The 20,980-nt window shown below is 40.7% G+C and overlaps 1 protein-coding gene across 4 annotated transcripts in view; it reads right to left on the bottom strand.

The window, feature by feature from the left end:
• hipk3a (homeodomain interacting protein kinase 3a) overlaps positions 1 to 18,861 on the bottom strand; it is a 31,503-nt gene extending 12,642 nt beyond the window's left edge. For all 4 annotated transcript variants that reach the window (XM_085280690.1, XM_085280692.1, XM_085280691.1 and 1 more), the window contains exons 1-6: positions 18,495 to 18,861; positions 13,966 to 15,002; positions 13,571 to 13,762; positions 13,231 to 13,412; positions 2,491 to 2,614; positions 466 to 585 (exon numbers count right to left, since the gene is read on the bottom strand). In XM_085280690.1, coding sequence (XP_085136816.1) covers positions 466 to 585; positions 2,491 to 2,614; positions 13,231 to 13,412; positions 13,571 to 13,762; positions 13,966 to 15,000 — 1,653 coding nt within the window. In that variant the 5' untranslated portion in view covers positions 15,001 to 15,002; positions 18,495 to 18,861. The remainder of the gene's footprint in view (positions 1 to 465; positions 586 to 2,490; positions 2,615 to 13,230; positions 13,413 to 13,570; positions 13,763 to 13,965; positions 15,003 to 18,494) is intronic.
• Positions 18,862 to 20,980: the final 2,119 nt, after the last annotated feature.

The raw sequence follows: 20,980 nt of genomic DNA, 5'->3' as shown, positions 1-20,980 counted from the left end.
GAAATTATTACTGGATTTGTTTCAGAGATGAGGGATGAAAGGTTAGAGTATTACATAGCAGGGAGAGCAAACTATACACGTCAGCATGCAAATCTGGACGCGCAACTTGTTCCAACTGAGTTTTGCTGGAAAGTACACGTACAGATAAACACTCGGCTTACATTCATTTAAACTGTATTTAAAGTCAGCTCAGCAGGTAGTCTAAACACAGTTTCACATTTCCTTCGGCTTTCCTCCGGGTTTGCCGGCTTTGTTCTGTTTGGAAAAGATCATGCAGCTGTTTCCTATTGGGAATGTACTGCCACTACTTATTTTTCCATGACTGCAAGGATCTTTCACTTGACTTTTTTCTAAAATTTTAATAAACAATTACTGACTTTTAATGATGTGTAGTTGGCAGGAAGAGGCAGACATTGTGTTTGTGTCATATATGTGTCTATTTTTGTAGGATCTGAATGCACATACTTTTAGTCTCCACGATGCATAGGGAGAATCTGATTCTTTGGAGAAGAAACGAGAGGTCTTGGTCCCCTTGTTGAGCAGCTGCTCGGGAGGCAGGCCTTGAGTCTGAGAGATGTACCGGATCTGAGCGGTGAAAGAAAGCAGACAGGACGCAGTGAGGAAGAGGCAGAGGAAGGAAGAGGAAGAAAATAACAGGAAAGTCACAATCAGTCACAACAACTTACATAATCACTGCATAAAACCACACCAACATGAGCATCACGAATGTAATGAATTTTACCCAGTTTCTATATTAGTTTAAATCAGCTGATGCAGTCTGCTTGTGTAAATATGTATATGACTATTCTTTAAAAAGAACATAAGGTAGACTGAAACACTTTCTCCAACATGTATCCCATAGTGCATGTTGGAGAAACCATTTTATTAATAACAATCTTCACCCACAAAATGTAATCAAAGGCTCAAATGTTAAGTGACAGATTCACATGTTCTCAGTCCATGTGTAAGAAAGGATGGCCACCTTTTACCCTTTCGCCCTCTAACTAACAAGTCCAAACTTTTTGTAGTTGACTGCAAGAAATCACAAAGTTTAACACAGCTGAATCATGTAATTTCACAATGTTTTTATTGGGATGTGTAGGCCTCTATCTGATGTTTATTTAATGAGCATGAAAATCCATGTCTATTTATCAGCCCATGCTTAATTTTACTAATTTGTGAGACATTTTAAAATGCCACTGAAGGTGGGATTACCTTCGCAGTGTGATAACACAAAAGTAAACCATCGTGCCCAGATGTAGGATGTCTTTTACCAAGATTGGTTGAGCTGACCCCCCAGGCTTGATTAAACATCTTAAATACTACGATACTCCAGAAATTCCATGAAAAACACAAATCCTACAGTAACAATTTTACAGTGTGTATGTGTGTACATGTCATGTCTACGGCCTAGAACAAATACACCGACTTGCCAGAGAGCACTGGACTGAGAACCTGCTGATGGTGCACTGAACGCCAACCACACTGTCTATGTGTGCACAAGTGTGTGTTATGTGTGCACGTGTGAGTGTGCGCACTTGTCTACCATCAGGCTTATGTTTATAAATACATTTTGCTGTGTAGAGTGGAACTGCAGTGAGCCTTGGCATAGGACAGCATGCTTTTCGGGACTCGATGTGCACGCGTGAGTGTGTGTCCTGGCATGGCCTTGTGATACAGAGCTGTCAAAGCTCAGCGGATGACTATCAGCTACTCTCTGACTGATGACAGTTCAAAGCATTAGCTTCTTATAGAGGAACAAGGACCTCCAAAAACACTGAGAAACACACAATAAAGCAGGGACGATTTTAAAGAATCGATTGCTTGGTTGCCAAACCAAGCAATCGATTCTTTAAAAAAAACAAAACAAAAAAACAACTACGTTTGATTATTTGATGTTTGAAATTCATGTCAAAACACACAACGGTGTCCCACTTTTTTCCCTTCAAATTTCTAAACCCATGACGGCCTTCATTCTGGACCTCGATGAGTTGACTATGGTCAAATGCAGGATAATCCTGCACTAGTCTGTGAATGTGTTATGGGCCTGTTCCCATGCTCCCTCTCCCTTGCCGGGGGACTCCGTTTAGGGTCCCTGTTGTATAGTTTAGATCGCCCAACCCTGTGGGAAGATAATCACACACTGCCAGGAACAATTTCCTGATTCACTTAGTCCAGATTAGTATTAGGTGGACTTCATCAAGGATTTGTTGGACCACAGTCATAAAGCAGGAGAGAGATTGGGAAGCAACAACAAATGAAGGTTTAACTGTGTAATAAAAATACTATCGTTAGGCTCCTGGGAAAACACAGCCAAGAATGAATTATACACACTAAATTTATTTTCTGCAAAAATGAGGTTTAATTTTATTTTCTCCACCTTATTCCGCCTTCATTTATGAAAGGTCTCCCTCTTCAGGCTTTCTGTCCTTGAGAGTGTGCATGTGTGCGCGCGCGTTTGTGTGCGTGTGTGCGGGAGGGGAAAGTCACCTGGTCGTACTCCAGCGCTCCAGGGTAGAGAGGCCAACCCAAGAAGAGCTCAGCTATCACACATCCCAGCGACCACATGTCTATGGCCTCACAAAATGGCAGGCCCAAAATAATCTCTGGAGCCCTGCAGAGAGAAAAGAGAAAGAAAAGGTTACGCCTGGGAGTTGTTCACCAAGTATAATCACAAGCAGGTCATACTGACACAACCCAGAGAACAACAAAATAAGTATGGATTGACAAGAGTGGAAAGGCTGGGACCGCTGCAGCTTTTGTTGGATGGAGCTCAAAAGAGGTTGAACAGGAATGTTTATGAGAACAAAAAGGTAAAACAGCTCAGCAGACACCAAGCATACACCTAGGGCATTAAAGACAGCCCAGGGACTAGTGGATGAGAAACTTGCACTTCTGGACTTGTCTGTTTAGTTGCATAATTAACCGTTACATTTAGAACACAATGAACTTTTCTGAAACTAAGACCGTTGTGGCAATGTGGGAAGACAGAACCATGAAAACCATTCAAGAAAAACAGATTATTGTAAGAACTTGGCGCATAATTGTTATTTGTTTGGAACAATTTTCTGGTATTTCAGCAAAAAGATCTCTTATGGCTGGTACCCATTTTTAGCATCATTGATGACCAGAGATGGGCAGTAACTAAAACTAAAACCGTGATTTTTTGCGAGAATGTCTCATGACAGTGACGTTAGCAAGTGCGACGTTTGTGACAACAGCTGTGTGCAGATCAACAATGGATCATATATCAAGTGCGGGAGGGAGTATGAGCGTGCAGCGTTTAAAGCGTGGAAGTACTGAGCTTACTTTGAGTTTGATTCCATAAAAAGTGACAAAAACATTAGCGTCCATTAGCATTGTGCGTGGGAAGAAAACTTCTTTTTACAGCGAACCCCCCCACTTCCAAGCAAGCACCGATTTTCCCTGGCATGTTTAACTAAGACATGGTTAAAAACTTTGTTTCAACAATGAATCTTTCTGTATTATACATAAGGAACATTATGAATACCACCATGCTGCCTAGCATATGACTGTCAAAAAGGAACCAATTACCATGTTGTCAGCAGGATATTCTAAGAACTTAAACCAAATACTACATCCATATGACATGCATTCATTCCGGCAACAAAAGAACTAAATCTCTTTCAAAGAATGGACTTTGCCACTTGCGCAATTTACTGGGTCTCGTAATCTTGCAGTAGTTTCTTGAGCTGGTGGATGAAAACAATGCTCTATCAGGCCTGGACACAGCAGCTGAGAAACACTGCTGCAAACAGCAACCACTGCTGTGACGACCACAGGGAAAATGACTGTTGCCAAGCAACAACTGGACGCAGGACGATAATGTAACCGCATTACTGGGTGATAAATGGGGCCATCAGTCATCGCACTGTGTGTACATGTCTGTGAGAGTGTCTGCTTGTGTGTAGACACACAAACGCATATGTCAAGTTCATTTTTACAGAGCCCAGGCTTTCTGCCCTCCTTGGCTTGCAGGAAATTACACTTTGCCATTTCCCATTGCTCATTCAGGAGGAAGAAGTTCAGTTACGCAACACCAAAAAGAGCCTTGGGGTAGATGGCCTCAAACATTTACAGAACAGTCCTGTAGCAGGGAATAAGACGGTGATTGTGGGTTTCCTTGTTCTAAACATGCTTGAAGTGGTTGATTTTATCTGACAAACCAAAAACCAACCATTTTTCAAACAAACAGAAAGGCTAATAAAATACTTTTAAAATCTTTACTAAAATAATGAATTAAAAAATGATTCATACTTATTAAAACAACAAATAAAAATAGATACATAATGTCCCTTGTTGAGAAACTGCAGTCATAAAATAAGACAATGCTGCTGGAGATTACAACCAGTGTATTATTCTGATGTAGGAAGAGGAAACAGTGGTTCTTGTTTTAACTGTCATCACACCCATGTGCTTCTGCTGTTTCCTTAAAGTCAAGAACAGATCACACGGCAGCAACTCAATGCATTTGGACACGTACACACAGTCAAGTTTAAACTGAGCACCAGAAAGGGGAAGAAAGCAGAGTTTAGTGACACTGAACGTAGCAGTGTCCCACAGCTGGTCTACTGGGATTTCCCCCAACACAGCCATCTCTAAGCTTTACAGAGAATGGTCTGAGAAGGACCCAGAAAAATGCTTTGTTATTAATCAACAGAGAAAAACTTCCAGACGGTTTCATGCTGATAGGAGGACAACAGTAACTTAAATAATCACTTGTGAAAATGTTGAATCAGATGGGCTACAATTTGTATGAACTCACCAAAAACATTGCTTTGTCTCCTGAAATCGTAATTTTTGCTGCAACATCTGCACAAGCAACATGAGAGTGTGGTGCCATCCTGCTTTGTATCAACAGGTCAGTCCAGTGGTGGTGTAATGCTGTGAAGGTTATTTTCTTAGCACACTTTGGGCCCTTTAGTACCAACTGAGCATGTGCAAATGTGTAAATGTCTACTTGGGTATTGTTGGAAACTATGTCAACAACATAACCATCTTATGATGGCTACTTCCAGCAGGATAATATGCCACGTCACACAGTTCAAATTGGTTTCTTGAACATAACAATGAGTTCACTGTACTCTAATGCCATCCACAGTCACCAGATCTCAATCCAATAGAGCACCTTTGGGATGTGGCGGAACAGGAGGTTCTCATTATAAATCTGCAACAGACAAATCGTCACCAACAACAGCTTGTTCAAACCATGCCACAAAAAACAAAACAAAAACAAAAAAAACAAAATCAAGGCAGTCCTGAAGGTAAAAGGGCATCTGTAAAGGTACCAGTAAGTAACTGAAAAGTCTTCGGTGACTGTGTCTATTCTTAGCTGCTATTAAATCTAGAGTCAGTAGTAATGATTTACAGTAATTATAAACTACCCAAGTGTTGATGCTCAAATGGTATGGTAAATGGGAAAGACTCCACTACACCTGAAAGTGATTCCTCGAGGCTGACATTTTGAAACGGAAGAGTCAATCTCTCTAGTTTAGACAGTACAGCCCATGTTGGTAAGCTTCAACTGCACTTAAATTTTAGTCAGTATTAAGACCACTCATTTTGTCACTTTATCTAAGGAAGATACAAGATGCTATTCTCCACCAACTACACAAGCAAAAACTCAGTTCAGCTGTGCATTACAGGCCTATAGCAAAAATAAACAGTCCACATGCATATGGTCAAGGGAGAGATGGAGACACACAAAAATAAACCTGAAGAGAGGAGTGTGTATGTGCACATGCATGTGTTGTTGTTGCCCCCCAGAGCAATAGCGGCAGCCTTCCAGATCTATAAAAGCTCATCACACAACACGCAGCTGACACTCCCGCACACACACGCACACACCCACACCCACAGGTGTTTGGCAGGCAAACCAGGTTCCAGAACTAACTAGTCTCACTAGAAAGCAGCAGCTACGACACGAATAAACAGTGCATACAGTATGGCAACACACTGCTGCGGTGTTCAGAGAACAGAAATAACTATGGACACACACACACACACACTCACTCTCTCTGGACACGTGTTTAATTGATGTTGATGTGATGGGACTTGGTACAGGACACGTGAACCCTGTGCTTGAACAAACTGCAAGCAGAGCTGATTCATCATGATTACATATCAAACAACGGCAGCATTTCATGTTGCAGGAAACACGTCAACCAGAGCAGCAACATTTGAAGCTTTCTGTTGCATTTTCAAAATGTTTGTAACAATTCCTTAAGACTAACTGATCTTTGCTTCTAATTTGTAAAAAAATAAAATAAAAAACCCAAACAAACAAACTTGTAAGTAATATGAAGGCGACTCAATGAGTTCTCAGGCCACACCTTTACAAACATGGATGCATGCCTGTCATTCATTTGTGACAACAACTAACACATGCTAACAGATTTTTGCTACTTCCTCCTTCCATCAAGCATCTACGAGGCCATATTTGTGATACATGCACACGCACACTTAAGGCCATACTACTCACACAGTTGCTTTATCCTACCTAGTGACAATATGTACACAATTTCTGCACAAATGTGTGGATTGGTGGGGAGGAAATTACCTGACGCTGGTCAGATCTTGGACTAAAAAAAGTTGGCTCAAACAAAACTGACAATGAGGTGATCTGTGGCCAATCCAGTACACTGTGTACTACACCAAATGTCAGCAGCACAGAGGTTGCTAGAGGGAAAGCTAATGCGGTGTAAAATAAGCAAATGAGCAAAGTGACAGCAGCTTTGAGGCATTTCACTTTAGCTACACCAAGTTTTTATTTGTATTTTGTAGGAGTTTTTTAAACTGCAAAACTGCAGCCAAATAAGTTGACATGACTGACTGGTACTCGACATAAGCAGATATCATCAGCCATGGTAAAGGTGTGGTGACTTTATGGCAGACTACATTACAGGATTAGTAAGGAGGAACAACTAACAAATAAAATGACAATTATATTATTTAGTCATCCAGATCAGCCTCAGATATATTGAATATCGTCTCAATGGCAGCTACCTGACATTTATTCACCTGTTCACATGATTACATTTCACTGCTTTGTAGAATGTAACCACTATCATTGTTTTACTTCATTAGCATTTAAACACCACAATAATTTTCACTTAGATTTTGTTTATTATCTACACAAACTGCATTTGTATGCGGCTGATTATTATAACATTCACACTAACACAGTAGCCAGTGTTTATAATAATATCAATAGCCATAACAACAAAACTGATCTTATTAGCTTATTAGAAATATAGTGTAACAGTTTAATTGTGTTTAAGTGTAGCTCTGGACACACCAGTTTCAGATTTTTGTACAAACAGCTGCTTCACCACACAGTAGCATAAATAATCCATCTGGAGTCCCCAGAAAAATCAATAAGCTTGCCACACAGCTACGCAGATTAGGTGTGTGTACTATCATATCATATAATACAATACAGGTGTACAATTTTACGTGATAAAAAACTGACATATCACGAAATCAGTGTTATAGAGATGCCGTGTGTTTACATTCCCTAGTATCCACAGAATGTGATAAGCCCAGGCATGTCAAAACGATGATTTAATACTGAAAAAGGCAGCTACTTAGACAACCTCTAACAAAGCACAGTACGTTGCAAAATATGCAAGAAAGCCGTTACTGCTAAAGGAAGACACAACAAATTAGTTTCAACGAAGACTAGAGATGCTGGCACCTGGTGATGCGAAACCCAAAAGTAAAGAAATCACTTAAAGCATTGCTGGAGTTGGCAGTCCATATAACAGGAAGTGGAAACGGTGGACGGAAATGACTGGTTATGTGGTGGCAAAGGCAGGGCTTTAAGCAGCTAGTTAAAAATCCCAACTCAAGATTCCCAGGTACAAAATGTTTTTTAGGTTCAGTTTTATTATGTGACAATATTGAGCAGGCTGCATAAGAGCTACAAAGTTAAGTTAGTTACTTAACAGTAACTAAGTCAGTTAAGTACGTTTGTTTTTATTTCTATAGCATCAGAAGTAGGGCTGCACGATTAATCGTTAGAAAATCGCGATCTCGATTCATACGTATGTGCGATCTCATTTCCAAATGACAACGATTTAAAAAAAAAAAACACAAAAAAAACAACAACAACCAAAAAAAATAAATAAATAAAAAAAATTTAAAAAAAGACGACGACGATTGTACCGCATTTTGATCCGGGACGTAATCTGCATGAAAACAAGCGCTCACTCTTCCTGCTCAACAAATGACAAGGGCGGAGCCTTATACCACGTGATACAGAAGCTGTGCGATGCTAAAATTAGCAGGGAAAAAACAACGGAGAGCACGTCAGGGATGACGAGAAAGTGACAGGAGAAAATCCGTCCCGGTCAACCACCCAAACATCAATAACGGGAACCTTATTCAGCGCTTCCCTATACACGTCGAACTCCCGCAGGCACAAAGAAATTACGGAGGCTATCACTTATCACCTGACCAAAGATATGGCTCCCATCAACACTGTGCAAAACGAGGGATTTAGGAAAATGATCAACACCCTAGACAAACGCTACACAGTGCCGTCCCGCAACTATTTTTTTTTATTGTTGCACTACCTGCTCTATACACGCAGTGTCGAGCAATGGTGGAGACGGAATTTCAAGCAGTACAACATTTTGCGGCAACAACAAAACGTGAGATATTTGTTGTTTTTATGTTTATTTATTGTTTTTATGTTCAGTCTCAACTGTTACGAAGTTGATGTGCAGTTAATAAGTGCAATAAATATTTATACTGGAAAAGAAAATCGTGAGAGAATCGTGATCTCAATTCTAAGCAAAAAAATCGTGATTCTCATTTTATGCAAAATCGTGCAGCCCTAATCAGAAGTATCATCACAAAATTCCTTCAAATATCTTAATACAACTTTGAGTCTATGCTACACAATCCTAACGCAGATGTGTGTACACATAAGCACATACACACAAAAACAAGCGCACACAGGTGAAAAAGGGGTCAGTATATAAAAAGAGAAGTGCAGGTAAATTAGGAACCAGCAAACAAGAGACAGGGAATGTATTTAATGTTTTATCATATACATACACTTAATGTGAGTATCATATATTATTCACTCAAAGTACAAGAAACGTATCATGGAATCAGGTATGGACTTCACTGGCAGGTTTCCCTGCAGACTAAATGTCAGTTAGGAAACATGATACCAAACATGGTTACAACTGATTTCCACAGTTTTACTTCCACAGAGAACGGCAAATAAAAAAACCCCAACAACAACAACAAAAAAGTCATCTTCTAGCCCTACTTTGTAAAACTGTGCCAACGTGGGTTAGGCAGCAACTTAACTCAACATATGGGTACTGCATTTTGAAAAGAAGCTCAAGATCTGCCTAGGACTCTGTCAAATTAGACCTCGACAAAGACACATCTGAATATCTACATGTACAAGATGTACGACACTAGGCGCCAAAGTAAAACATCACTTCAGTGGCAAAGACATCACACCTAGCTTAAGGAAGGCTACACACCCTGCCCCGATCTGCAACTGTGTTAAGATGATAGCAGTCTTTACTTCTACCTGAGCTGCTTAGCTGAATTATTCACATAGCCCAATGCTCCATTTTCACTGTGGGAGGTGGTTTTACGTCAACAACCCCCACAGCACAGAACAGTCACCTCACCAGGCCCTGCTGTGTCATGCTACTATGGCAACATCACATAAGCACATGATGAGCACAAAGGTTTCAGCTACAACTTTCTAGTTACAGAGCAAGGCTTAGGGGAAATCAATAAAGTTCAAGTTCATACCATCACCCTCTCAACTCAAGCACGGTGCTCACTACCAGATAAACCCAAACTATGTTGACATATTGCGCCTTTGACGCCGACAGTGAAAGATGAAATAAAATGTACACACTCACAAATTATGTAAAATGGATGTGATAATCTTTATAAGAATATAATTTCCAATCCTATAAAGTCTATCCAACTTGAATGCATATTCCTTTACAGGCTTTTGAACATGCAAACAGGAGGATCAAAAAACCCAACCTTTAATTACTGGACATGCTACCACTTGAACCACAGATTACCCAGTGAGTCATAAGTTTTTGTTTAATTACCAACGCAATTAGCAGCAGCATCCAAAAGGAAGTTCACCGTAAATTTACACAAACATTGCTAATAACGGCCCAATATAATATCTCAAATCACAATAATCTTATTACATAAGCTAGTCACAAAAGGCCCTAACTTTACATTTAAGAAAATGTACTTATACAAGCAGTTATGGCTATGCTATTTGTCTGCCCTCACTTTGACATTAGGTGATATGTGAATGCCTTGAAACTAAGTTCTTTTCAGTGAGTGTCTAATGTGATTTATGGTCAGTGCTCTCAAGACTAGAACTAGACAAAACACCAATCTGTTCATTTTTTTGTGGATAAATATAGACTCTTTGTCATGCCAGTAAACACCAGGAACAAAACATTCATACTGGGCCTCATTAAAATGACCTCAGTTTTACTGCCATTTTCAGGGTTTCTTTGTGTTTTAAAAATCTGAATTCTCATCAAAGCCACACTGTTGGCAATGCCATTATCCATGGTGCTGGAAAATCCAGGGAAAACCCAAAAACATTAAGCAAAAAAGCAGAAAAAAGAAAAATCCATCCAACCACTGTGGTGAGGCTGTATCTATTAAGAGCTTCGCTATGGTAACAATACAGCACAGGCATTATGTAACATGAGCATGGGAGATGATACACTATATCCTTCAAACCACTCTCCACATAACCTCACTTACAAACAACGTAACACTCGCACAGAGTGAGCTGACTCATTGAACTGGGTCTTGTATAACAGCAATAAGAAGCAACAGCTACTTTCATCTGCTCCACACGTATAGGAAACAAAATGCACTGCAAAATATTATTATGACATCTCAGTTTGAATACAGACAATTCCCCCAACCAAGCTTACATACATGCTTACCAGTGCACACTGCACGTGCAGTACCAGCTATCATCATGGCTAAGCCAACTCCTCCTCACACAAACCCACAATGGAAAGCAGGTGGGATATACAGCAAGAGAAGAAAGCCATGAAGTACTGGTTTATTTAAAAATAAGACTGTGTCTGGAGTCAGCATATTCTTTCAGCCATACACCACCAGCTAAGATAAAGGTCAAGTTAAAAGGTACAAAATCTCAACATACAAACGTTGAATACTCAGCAAAGCCCCTCTGTGACATTCATGTGGCATTATTGTCAGGCATGTTAGGGCACATTTTATATCCAGGCTCAACAGCTGTTCTATAGACAGGGGCACCACATAGGAACACACCCAGACACACACAGGAATGTCTGAATGTTTTTTCCTGGATCTAAATGTGGGTTTTCACATACCACATTCTTCACTGGCCTGAGTGACCTCTCTGAAATCCACCAGCAGCCCATTTTAACTGCACTATGATCTCACTTTTGCTGCTTCGAGATGAAACACACACACACACACACACACACACACACACACACACACACACACGTTCTCCACAGTTAAACAGGTCAAATGAGGAGCAAATCCTTTATGTTATGTAACAGCTGTAGCTCCACACTAAACCTCAGCTCTGGTAGAGGAGGGGGCTGGGGAGTGGCTAGATTTATCTAAAATAGAGAAGTTGCACAAAGCTATTGGTGGAATGTTTGTGCTCTAAGGCTCAGTTTTACATTTACACAAGTTTCTTCACCTCAGGAAACCCAGACTTATGTATCCCCATTTCAACACCACTACCAGAAACACTTTTGAAATAACTGATAATGTGCTACGTTCCTTACAGGGCAATAAAATCAGAACTGCAGAGAGTGTACTGTTGGGTGTGTGTGCTCCATTAGCTGCTGGCATACCCCTTATCCCAGCAGCCTCTGAAGAATTGCACAATGAAGAGTTTGCAACAGTTCACCCGACCCAAATGACCTGCTTGCTGAAACTTGCTAGTCGGAGCTGTGATGAATAAAATTGCCAGCGTTCTGTCCCGTGATTAGCAAAAAGCAAATACTTTTGCTTTGGAAACAAGCTTGGATATCATTATACGTATCACAAACAAGCCTACGAGTCCACAATGAGACGGCTATATACCAAAGAGAGACAAGGTTGTTTTTTTTAGTCGACCTTGTGGTCTACTTTGTTTTTAAGTACAGAAAGTCCTAAATTTATTGTGTCATAATGCGAGCATGTAAGCTTACAGCTTAACAATGTAATTAAGTTCTACATTTCAGTTCAACAATGCGTCCTGAGGTTGGGAAAGCTGTTTCATAAGCACGTTCTTGCTTTCACAGAGGCCAGAAAGACAAGCCAAATATTTCATGACGCTGTTCCTCATATAAACATTTCAGTTCCTCTGCACATTATGCAAGATCAGCCAAGTTAAGGGCGTGATGCACTGAGAACTACTCAGATGTACATCCAGGCATGTACATAAAAAATGCATACAAATACAGAAGGGGGAAAAAAACAGCTCCCAAGACATGTCAATGAACTCCCAATGAGAGTGTGCAGGTTGTTACAGACCACGTCATTTTACATAACAGAGAAGGCCTAAACACACAATGCTCAGGCAAGACCTCACTAAGCCCTGTGAGAAACGGGGAGAAACACACAAACAACCATTACCCATGGGAATAAGTCAAATCACTGTGCTAGCATGTTATGAAGACAAATACCATGACATTTCACCTCGTGACATATCTGATCTTCCTAAAAATATTCTACCATGTGAAGCTTATTCTGAACACTTTGTACTACTGGAAACCAGCTGGGTTCAGTCTGATGCATGCACTGATTGGTTTTTTTAAACATATTTAGGGGCCTTTTTGACAAATGTGAGTCCTATTCAAAATTTTTAAAAGCCCATAATTACAGTAAAACTAAAACTTTAATTGTCACATTACAGGAAATAAAAATGTTTACCATAAACATTTATCTCAAAATTAAACATCATGCTTCTCTTATGATATGGTAGCTGATAACGCTGCATTAAAACTACAGGGAGTAGTGAAGGCTGCATTCTGATCTACAATAACAAAGCAAGTTTACACAGCAGATTATTTTAGAACAGCTTCAAAATGTCTTTCAAAGTATGAACAGGAATGCCTATCATATCACGCCACACCCACTGGTGAATGACTCCCATGAGTCTTGAAGAATGATTCAGAATTGAGTGAAAGCACTCACCTGTAGTATCTGGACTGCAGATAAGTGGAGCAGACAGCCTTGGAGACATGGCTGGCTGAGCCAAAATCAATGACTTTGACTCTGTAGGGCTGTCTGGAGGGGTCAACCAGCATGATGTTCTCTGGCTTCAGGTCAGCGTGAATCAAACCCAAAGACTTGAGCTTCTTTAGGGCTGTTGCCACCTGCAGGAATTAACACAAATACAAAATATGATTCAAAATGGTGCTCTGCATTTTTTTTAGCCCATTAAAAACTAGGTGTGCCAGCTCTAAAAGCATCATCATACAATATGTCCTGTATCTTATGTGTTTCTATGGCAGAAAAGGAAAGTTTGTTTTACCTGCTGCAGAATAGGCCTGATGATTTTGAGTGGCAGTGGGCTGAACTTGTTCTGTTTAAGAAAGTCATACAGATTTTGCTCCAACATCTCAAACACCAGGCAGGTGTGGCTGCGGTGCTGGAAGCACTCCAAAGCACGCACCACATTGTGCTCCTCTGCATTCTCACTGCTCAACCGTGCCAATATCTCAACCTGGAACAAAAGGAAATAACATAGGCTCAGACTATCAGCTGTTAAAAGATTATGGGAGAGAGAGGAAAAAAAGGCAAATTGAACCGTTTCTGTTGTTCGGTTTTGGTGTGATGCTGCAACAAAACTGTGGGCATGCACAGAGTAACACAGCAGCAGATTTCAGCTAACACACTAACAACAGACAGTAATTCACAGTTCCTCACCTCAATCTGTCCCTGACGTGCATAAGACGGATGGTTCTTCAGTATTTTAACAGCCACCACTTCACTCGTTCCCCTCTTCCAACACTTTACCACCTGGCCAAAGGTGCCACGACCCAGAAACTCCAAAACCTCATAGCTGTTCTTCTGGGAACACAGAACCTCATGCTGAACTAACTGGTAGTCACCATCTCCTGACCCAGCTCTAGTCACTGTAGCTCCAGCCACTGCCTCGTTACTGCCATTTGGCCTGATTTCAGATCCATCCACCCTGATTCCAATGTCTGTCACACCTTCCACCCTGTTGTGTTGAGCAGGCATCCCTCCACCTCCTAATCTGACAGTGTCTGCAAAGTTCCCAGTGTTGGTTTGCAACATGGCCACCGGAGGAGGAAGTGAAGGCAGAGCAGATACCTCCTCCACTATCTGCATGGTTCCGACACAGTTGTTTCCCTGCAGTTGTTCTCCACTTTCACCTGTCTTCTTTTCACATTTCTGGATGGCAGCTGTGTCTAAAAGTTTGGTGTATCCTCCTGGCCTCGGTACTCTTCTGTTTCTACCACCGTCCTCTTGCGTTCTGATACAGGCCCTACTCAGCAGCCCACAGTCCAGGCCTCCTCCTGCTGGAGTACCACCACTGTCCCTATAAAGCCTCACTTCCTGTGGGCCTCTGCCTCTGCTCTGGCAAAGAGACTGCTGATCCTGGGTCCGAGTTGGACCTTCTCCTAGGTTCTCTTCACTCTGTATTCCTGCAGTCTGCAATGCCCACAGCCCCCCTTCTCCGAGCTGTATTCCTGCGTGCAGTCTCCCTGAATCAGCCCCGACTGAGGATGGGACAACGTTGTTGGGATATGCAATACCGTAGTTGACTCCGATCACATAGGTTTTGGGTGGTGGTCGGTGCTGAAAGGCTCTGCTGGTGTTATTACTGCGGTGGGCTTCACCTATATGTCTGCTGGTACCACTACTGCTGGTTCCTAAGGCACTTGTTTGAGCTGAGTGCATCTGTGATGGGTAGACCAAGACTTGTGAGGCCATACCTAAAGAACAGAAACACAAGCCACATTAATCATTTAAAGCATGGCAAAACAAACTCACACCAAAATGCTACATTCAAAAAAAAGTAAAGAGTAGAACCAAAGTTTTTTCTTCTCCTTCACCATTCTCTCGAGCCAAGATTTTAAACAAAAAGAAAAAAAAAATACCAAAGGACACCAGAGCAAATACACATTAACTCATCATTTCACCATTACAGGAAAGGGGAACTGGCCTCCTGTAATGAGAGATGGGGGAAGCCCGCTGCATCTCTGGCCTGTCTCTGCATGCTATACTCAAGGGTCAGTTTCACACAAGCAGAACCACACTGCAAGCAGTACTGGAGGGGAAAATAATCCACCATAAAGGCACGATGAGTTATCAACCAGTGACATTTTACAAATATGGCAATGATACTGAAGTAACAGTGCTTATTTAGATTAGCATCAAAACCAAAATCAGAAGTAACACCATCTGTAAGAGAGGACGCTGAACTGTAGTAGCTACTGCTTTACTTTATGGCCTTTGCAATGCTGTAGTCCAAATGATCTAACAACGATTCTTTGATTAAGGCACACCTCACTCCCAAATCCTAGAAGCATATTAGATCAAAACACGCATTAAAGAAACTTACACAATCTTCATGTCAAGCACTCACTTTTCTATTCAGTGCTTTCTACTTTAGGTAGTTGTCTATTACTGATGTTCATGTATTAATGGAAACATTTGTTCAGCATACAATGTGATCTATGCTGTAAAAATGTAAGAGTTCACATTTCTAAAGTCAGAACACTGTGGTAGCACACCAGGCGTATACTAGCTAAAGTGTGATAACATGGTTAGAAACCAATGTGACACAATGTGGGGGTCATGATAACTGTGTATTGATAGTATTAAAGTATTAAATATTCATGTCATGCCTATAGCACAAATAGGCTTTCTCAAACTGTTTTTATGCTTTTGTAGAGTTACAGTTAGACTCATCACCTCCATCCACTCGGATTTCAATTTTAATTTCCCAAAACAAACGACAACAAACACATTCAGTTATAGAGCCAACTAAAAGAATACAGACTTTTTTTCTTAAAGATTTTGTACAGATATCTTTTTTGGTGTGTTTCTTTTTTACCAAAATAATTGTGGAGTGAAAATTTAATACTGTGATAGCCCTGGAGCACAATCTACAATGTTTATTAATGTTAGATGCTTTGTTGAATTGGATTACATGTTTTAAATCACAAATGACACTGACGTTATAGACCAAGGTTTAGGCCAGTTTTCTCAGCTGACAGTTCAAATCAAATTCAAATTAGATGTAGGCCTATTCAAACAACATGGATGTGTATTCAATGTTCACAAAAAGACAGAAAGGCAGTATAATTTTATGGAAATCTAAAGCATAAATTTTACTGATGGTTTTTATTGGGTAACTGAATTTATAAGAGATGGGGTATGGGCAGGAGGCTTTTTTGGGGAAAAAAAAAAAAACTTTCAGCAAAGTGTAATTCAAGTTGTCTTGATAGGATTAGGACTGTTCCATGACCACTGGGCTCTGACCAGCCAGTATCAGGTTTCTTTTAGACTAGATCAGGTGAGCAAGGACTAACTGGTGGAGAAGTGGAATAAGAAGAGGGTCTCACCACACTGAGTGGGGTTGAAATCAACCAGGTAAGACTACTGTGGCTTGATCCGTTTTTATATCTGAAAACAAACAGCAATCTTTTAATTAATCCTTTATTTTCTCTTCCAAACTGAAAAAGTACCTAATGCCCCCAAAGCTGAACAAGGACTTTTGTTAACCCTTAAACTCTTTTAAGTGAGCAATGTCCATCTGTCCCACAAAACAGTTAAATCATTGACTAGAGTGGACACATTAGGCCGAATTATTAATTATTCAGACCTTAATGAAGCACTGCTGGCATTACTCACATCTCCCTGGAAGTTAGGAATATACAAACAAAGGAAAGTGATTATGCAGCCAAAGAACAAACATGCTTGATTTAGTTTTACACCAAATAGGATATGATTAGAGAACAGTGTTAGCCATTGTGTAACATACATATTTTAACATCCCATTGTCTAATGCTACACACTACTATAAAATATTTGCCTTCATTTATTCTTTTCCTGCAACTTTCCTTTCATTGCAGCAAGTCTGTACACCGCGATAACAGGCATAGGCAAAGGCTGCAGCCATACTTCCTGAATGCCCGTGTTTGGCTGGGTTACATTGGGACTCAGGTGATTCCAGTTTGACGCTCATGAAGCCGGCTGCGTTAAGCACAAAATTTCATTCCAAGTGCCAATGCAGGTTGAGACAAGCAGGGGGGTGTGCCTCAAAGTCAACATTAAAATAAAACACACCTCTTATTACCAGCAGGGCTGATGTGTTTCACTAGACAAACTGCTGATGGACAGTAACACTTGCAACCACACTTTTCTCTCTCAATATAGATCTGTATTCAGACTCTGGTTAACAACAATATTACTCAGAGCAGAAATGAGCTGGCAAATAGCTGTGGAGTGTGGCTGTAATTAAAATTCTTGCTGACATCATTGTAGTCTAAAACCAAACCCATATTTTTCCACTGCCTCCCTCACCGCTACCTTTCTTCATTCAACAACTACAGCAGCAAATTTAGCAAACACTAAAAATAATCTGATGGTGCTACAGGAAAAAAAAAAAAAAAAAAAAAAAAAAGGCGACACCACCATATGGCTGATGCCAACATCTCCACCTTCCTACGCTTGCCAATATGTCATTCCAGTCTCTGGGGGCCACCGACACAGCCAGTGCTGCTCTGCCTTCTCACTGCCAGGCTTAGGTAGCCTGATATCCCCACAGGATGACGAGACCCAAGCCTGAAATAGAGAGCCACGACACACACAAGTGTTTGCGTGTTTGTATGTGCTCACGGGTCCAGCTAGCGTCCACCCCACAGTTTGTTACTGATCAATCTAGAGAGGCATGTTAGCACACGGGGAGGGTGATGTGTGCCTGGCTGTGTGTGTGTGTGTGTACGTGTTTGGGGGATGGGCAACACCAGCCGAGACACCTGTTGGAACTTATAAACTGACAGGCAGCAAAGTAATTTACTCAAACTCACTCAAAAATACAAGTGCGAACTTTTACAGGTGTTATATCTTTACTAAGGGACAAAAATGTGTCAAATAAAGTCGTTTTTTCAGTACATAACTTTTTCAAGTTAGCATAAGTTAACAAAATGCATAGCTAAAGTTACTTAAAAATGAACACACATGAAAGGGCACACTAAAACCACACACCTGAATAGCTACCGTGTGCCCTAGCTCTAATTAAGCACGTTTTTATCGCCAACAGTTTCCAGCTACAGGGGACAAATCGAAGTTAGCAGCTGTTAGCAAACAAGCTAGCCATGAGCGAAGTACTGTCAACGTTAAAGGGACATATGAAACAAACACCAGCGCAGCACACAAAGTCCATTTGACGCCCAGCCTTGCCAGATAAGGTGACATACCTTCAACAAAACCAGTAAATCATATCGCCCAGGGTGTGAAAGAGCTGGCTAGCAACGAGGACCCGCACCACAGTCGATTCCTGCAACGGTGCTGCTCCTGCTGCTGCTGCCATCTTGTTCAACGACGAGGACACACCGAGCGACTTTTCGCACATTTGAAGCACTAAATAACGCAAATAACTATCTATTACGAGAGCCCGACGTGACCCATGCTTTCCACAGCCGTCTCGGGTTGCGCCGAACGTCACTCTTGTGCCTGCTTAGGACAAGGAATCCGTGTTTCTAAACTTTTGCATGTTAATACGCCTCGTCCCCCACGGAGATAGCTGCTGGCGGGCGGCTAGCTGTTGCTGCTGGTTCGGTAGCTTGTTGCTTCTCCGCATGTGTGGAATGTTGGGGAGGGCAGAGGGAGGGGACAGTAAAATAATAACAGTGCTGTCTCCATGAAACACTGACTGAGCTGCAACGTTTGATTTCTGTTTAGATATGCCAGAATTAAAACTTGTTTTTAACAATCTGTTCATTTCATCATCTTTTGAACTTTATTACAGTACTATGAATTTGTATCCACTCCAAAAAAAGATGCTTTGTTTTTACACGCATGGCTTCATCAGCCCCCATGTTCACCACAAGTCAGTTGATAATGTTTATACTTCTTTTAGCTCATTCTAGCTCACTGTGCTGGCATGATCCCCATGTTTAAATAAAACACTCTCTAGCTGAGCTGTGACAAAGAAAATGGCACAAAGGACAGTCGGTGGCATGTAATAATACACCAACACAGGAGTACTGGTTGCTTCTGGTTCTCTGGTCCTAAATTAAAGTTGCCTTTTGTGTTAGCGGTGATCAGCTGAAGCTTCTGTGTGCTGCTATTTTTGAGTCTTTTTAGGGAATCAAACAGAATCACTCATCGGTAATAACTGGATTGCACACCAAAGTGATAAACACAACACTCAAAGATGTTTAATTGTTGTTTAATTCTTAAATAAAATGTAAATTCAAATGTTTTGTTTTCTTCTCCATCACATCCACAGTTAGTATGCATACAGCTGGGGGAATCAGATCACATGTATATTGATGCAGAATAATTGAAAGCAATAATTGCAAGTGTCATTTTGCACATTACTTCATAATACTTTGCTGAATGTAGCCATCATATTAGGTACACCTGTTCAACTGCAAATATATAAGCCAAATACCATTGCATTGTAGCAACCTGCTTTTCAAGCTGAGCATCTGAATGGCAAAGAAAGGTGATTTATTAAGTGACATGGATGTGGGTGCCAGAGGGGCTGGTCTCAGTATTTCAAAAACTGCTTATCTACTGAGATTTTCCCACACAGCCATCTCTAGGGTTTTTGGAGAACGGTCCAAAAAAGGGAAAATATCCACTAAGCAGGAGTTCTGTGAGCAAAAATACCTTGTTGATGTCAGAGGTCAGAGGAGAATGGCCAGAGTGCTTCAAGCTGATAGGATGGCAACAGGAACTCAAATAACCAAGCCATGCAGAACAGCGTCTCTGAATGCACAACAGTCCAGCCTTGAGACAGATGTGCCACAACAGCAGAAGTCCACACTGGGTGCCACATCTATCAGATAGGAGCAAGAAACAGAGGCTACAATTTGCACAAGCTCAACAAAATTGTAGTTTCATTTTATGCTGTGACGTTCAGATGGTAGGGTCTGGATTTGGCGTAAACAGTATGAAAACAAATGTTTTTGACTAACTTTTAGAATATTTGAATTTAATTCAAATATTACATGAACTCTTTGGGAATGTCAGCCTTTTTCTTTCGTTATTCCTTCCTCTTGAAAGGTTTAAAAGCAACTGTAAAATCTAAAATCATAGTGTATAATTTTAGATATGAAGATTGTTTTTAATACATGGCTGAAAATCCTTTGCAGTCAATGACTGCTTGAAAGTGCACCACCTCCCTTGATATGTTATGCCAGGCCTGCACTTCTGTTAAAACCCTTAAATTAAAGCTGAAAATTTAAAAAAATTATAATTGTCCAATAACGTTCAGAGCTTACTCTATGTAGATTTAGTAGTAATTAAGATTACGGACAAAATGGCAGCCAGGCAGTCATAATATAAGTGAAACAAGTTAGCTATTGGATTAGCCAAAACACACCCCAGTGCAGTTCAGGACAAGACAATGCATGTTAGCGTTACAACAGTGCGAACTTAGTCAGCTCTAAAGCATTCAAAGTGCATGCTCCCATCATGCTGTTGCACTTATTTCTTGGTTTCTTTGTAGGCATGTTCAAAAACATTAAAATAGTGGTCATAATTGCCAACAAAACTTAATTCAAACACACGCTGTTTTGAAGAATAAGTACAAGTCTCCCTCTGGTTATAAATTGCTCTTATGCAAGTATTTGATCGCACGCTTTTTATTGCACAAACGCAACGCCTTGTACTGGTTTTTAAATTTGAGATCTGGCGCCACCTACCGCTATATAAGTGTATTGCATGCAAGCAG

This window comes from Mchenga conophoros, linkage group LG7 (assembly GCF_057382185.1).
Source record: "Mchenga conophoros isolate Kocher_MC1m ecotype Shallow Benthic linkage group LG7, M_conophoros_male_GT1.1, whole genome shotgun sequence".
In the NCBI taxonomy this organism is placed as follows: Eukaryota; Metazoa; Chordata; class Actinopteri; order Cichliformes; family Cichlidae; genus Mchenga; species Mchenga conophoros.
The sequence above is the reverse complement of the archived record's forward strand: the minus strand, read 5'-3'. Positions and strand labels throughout refer to the sequence as shown.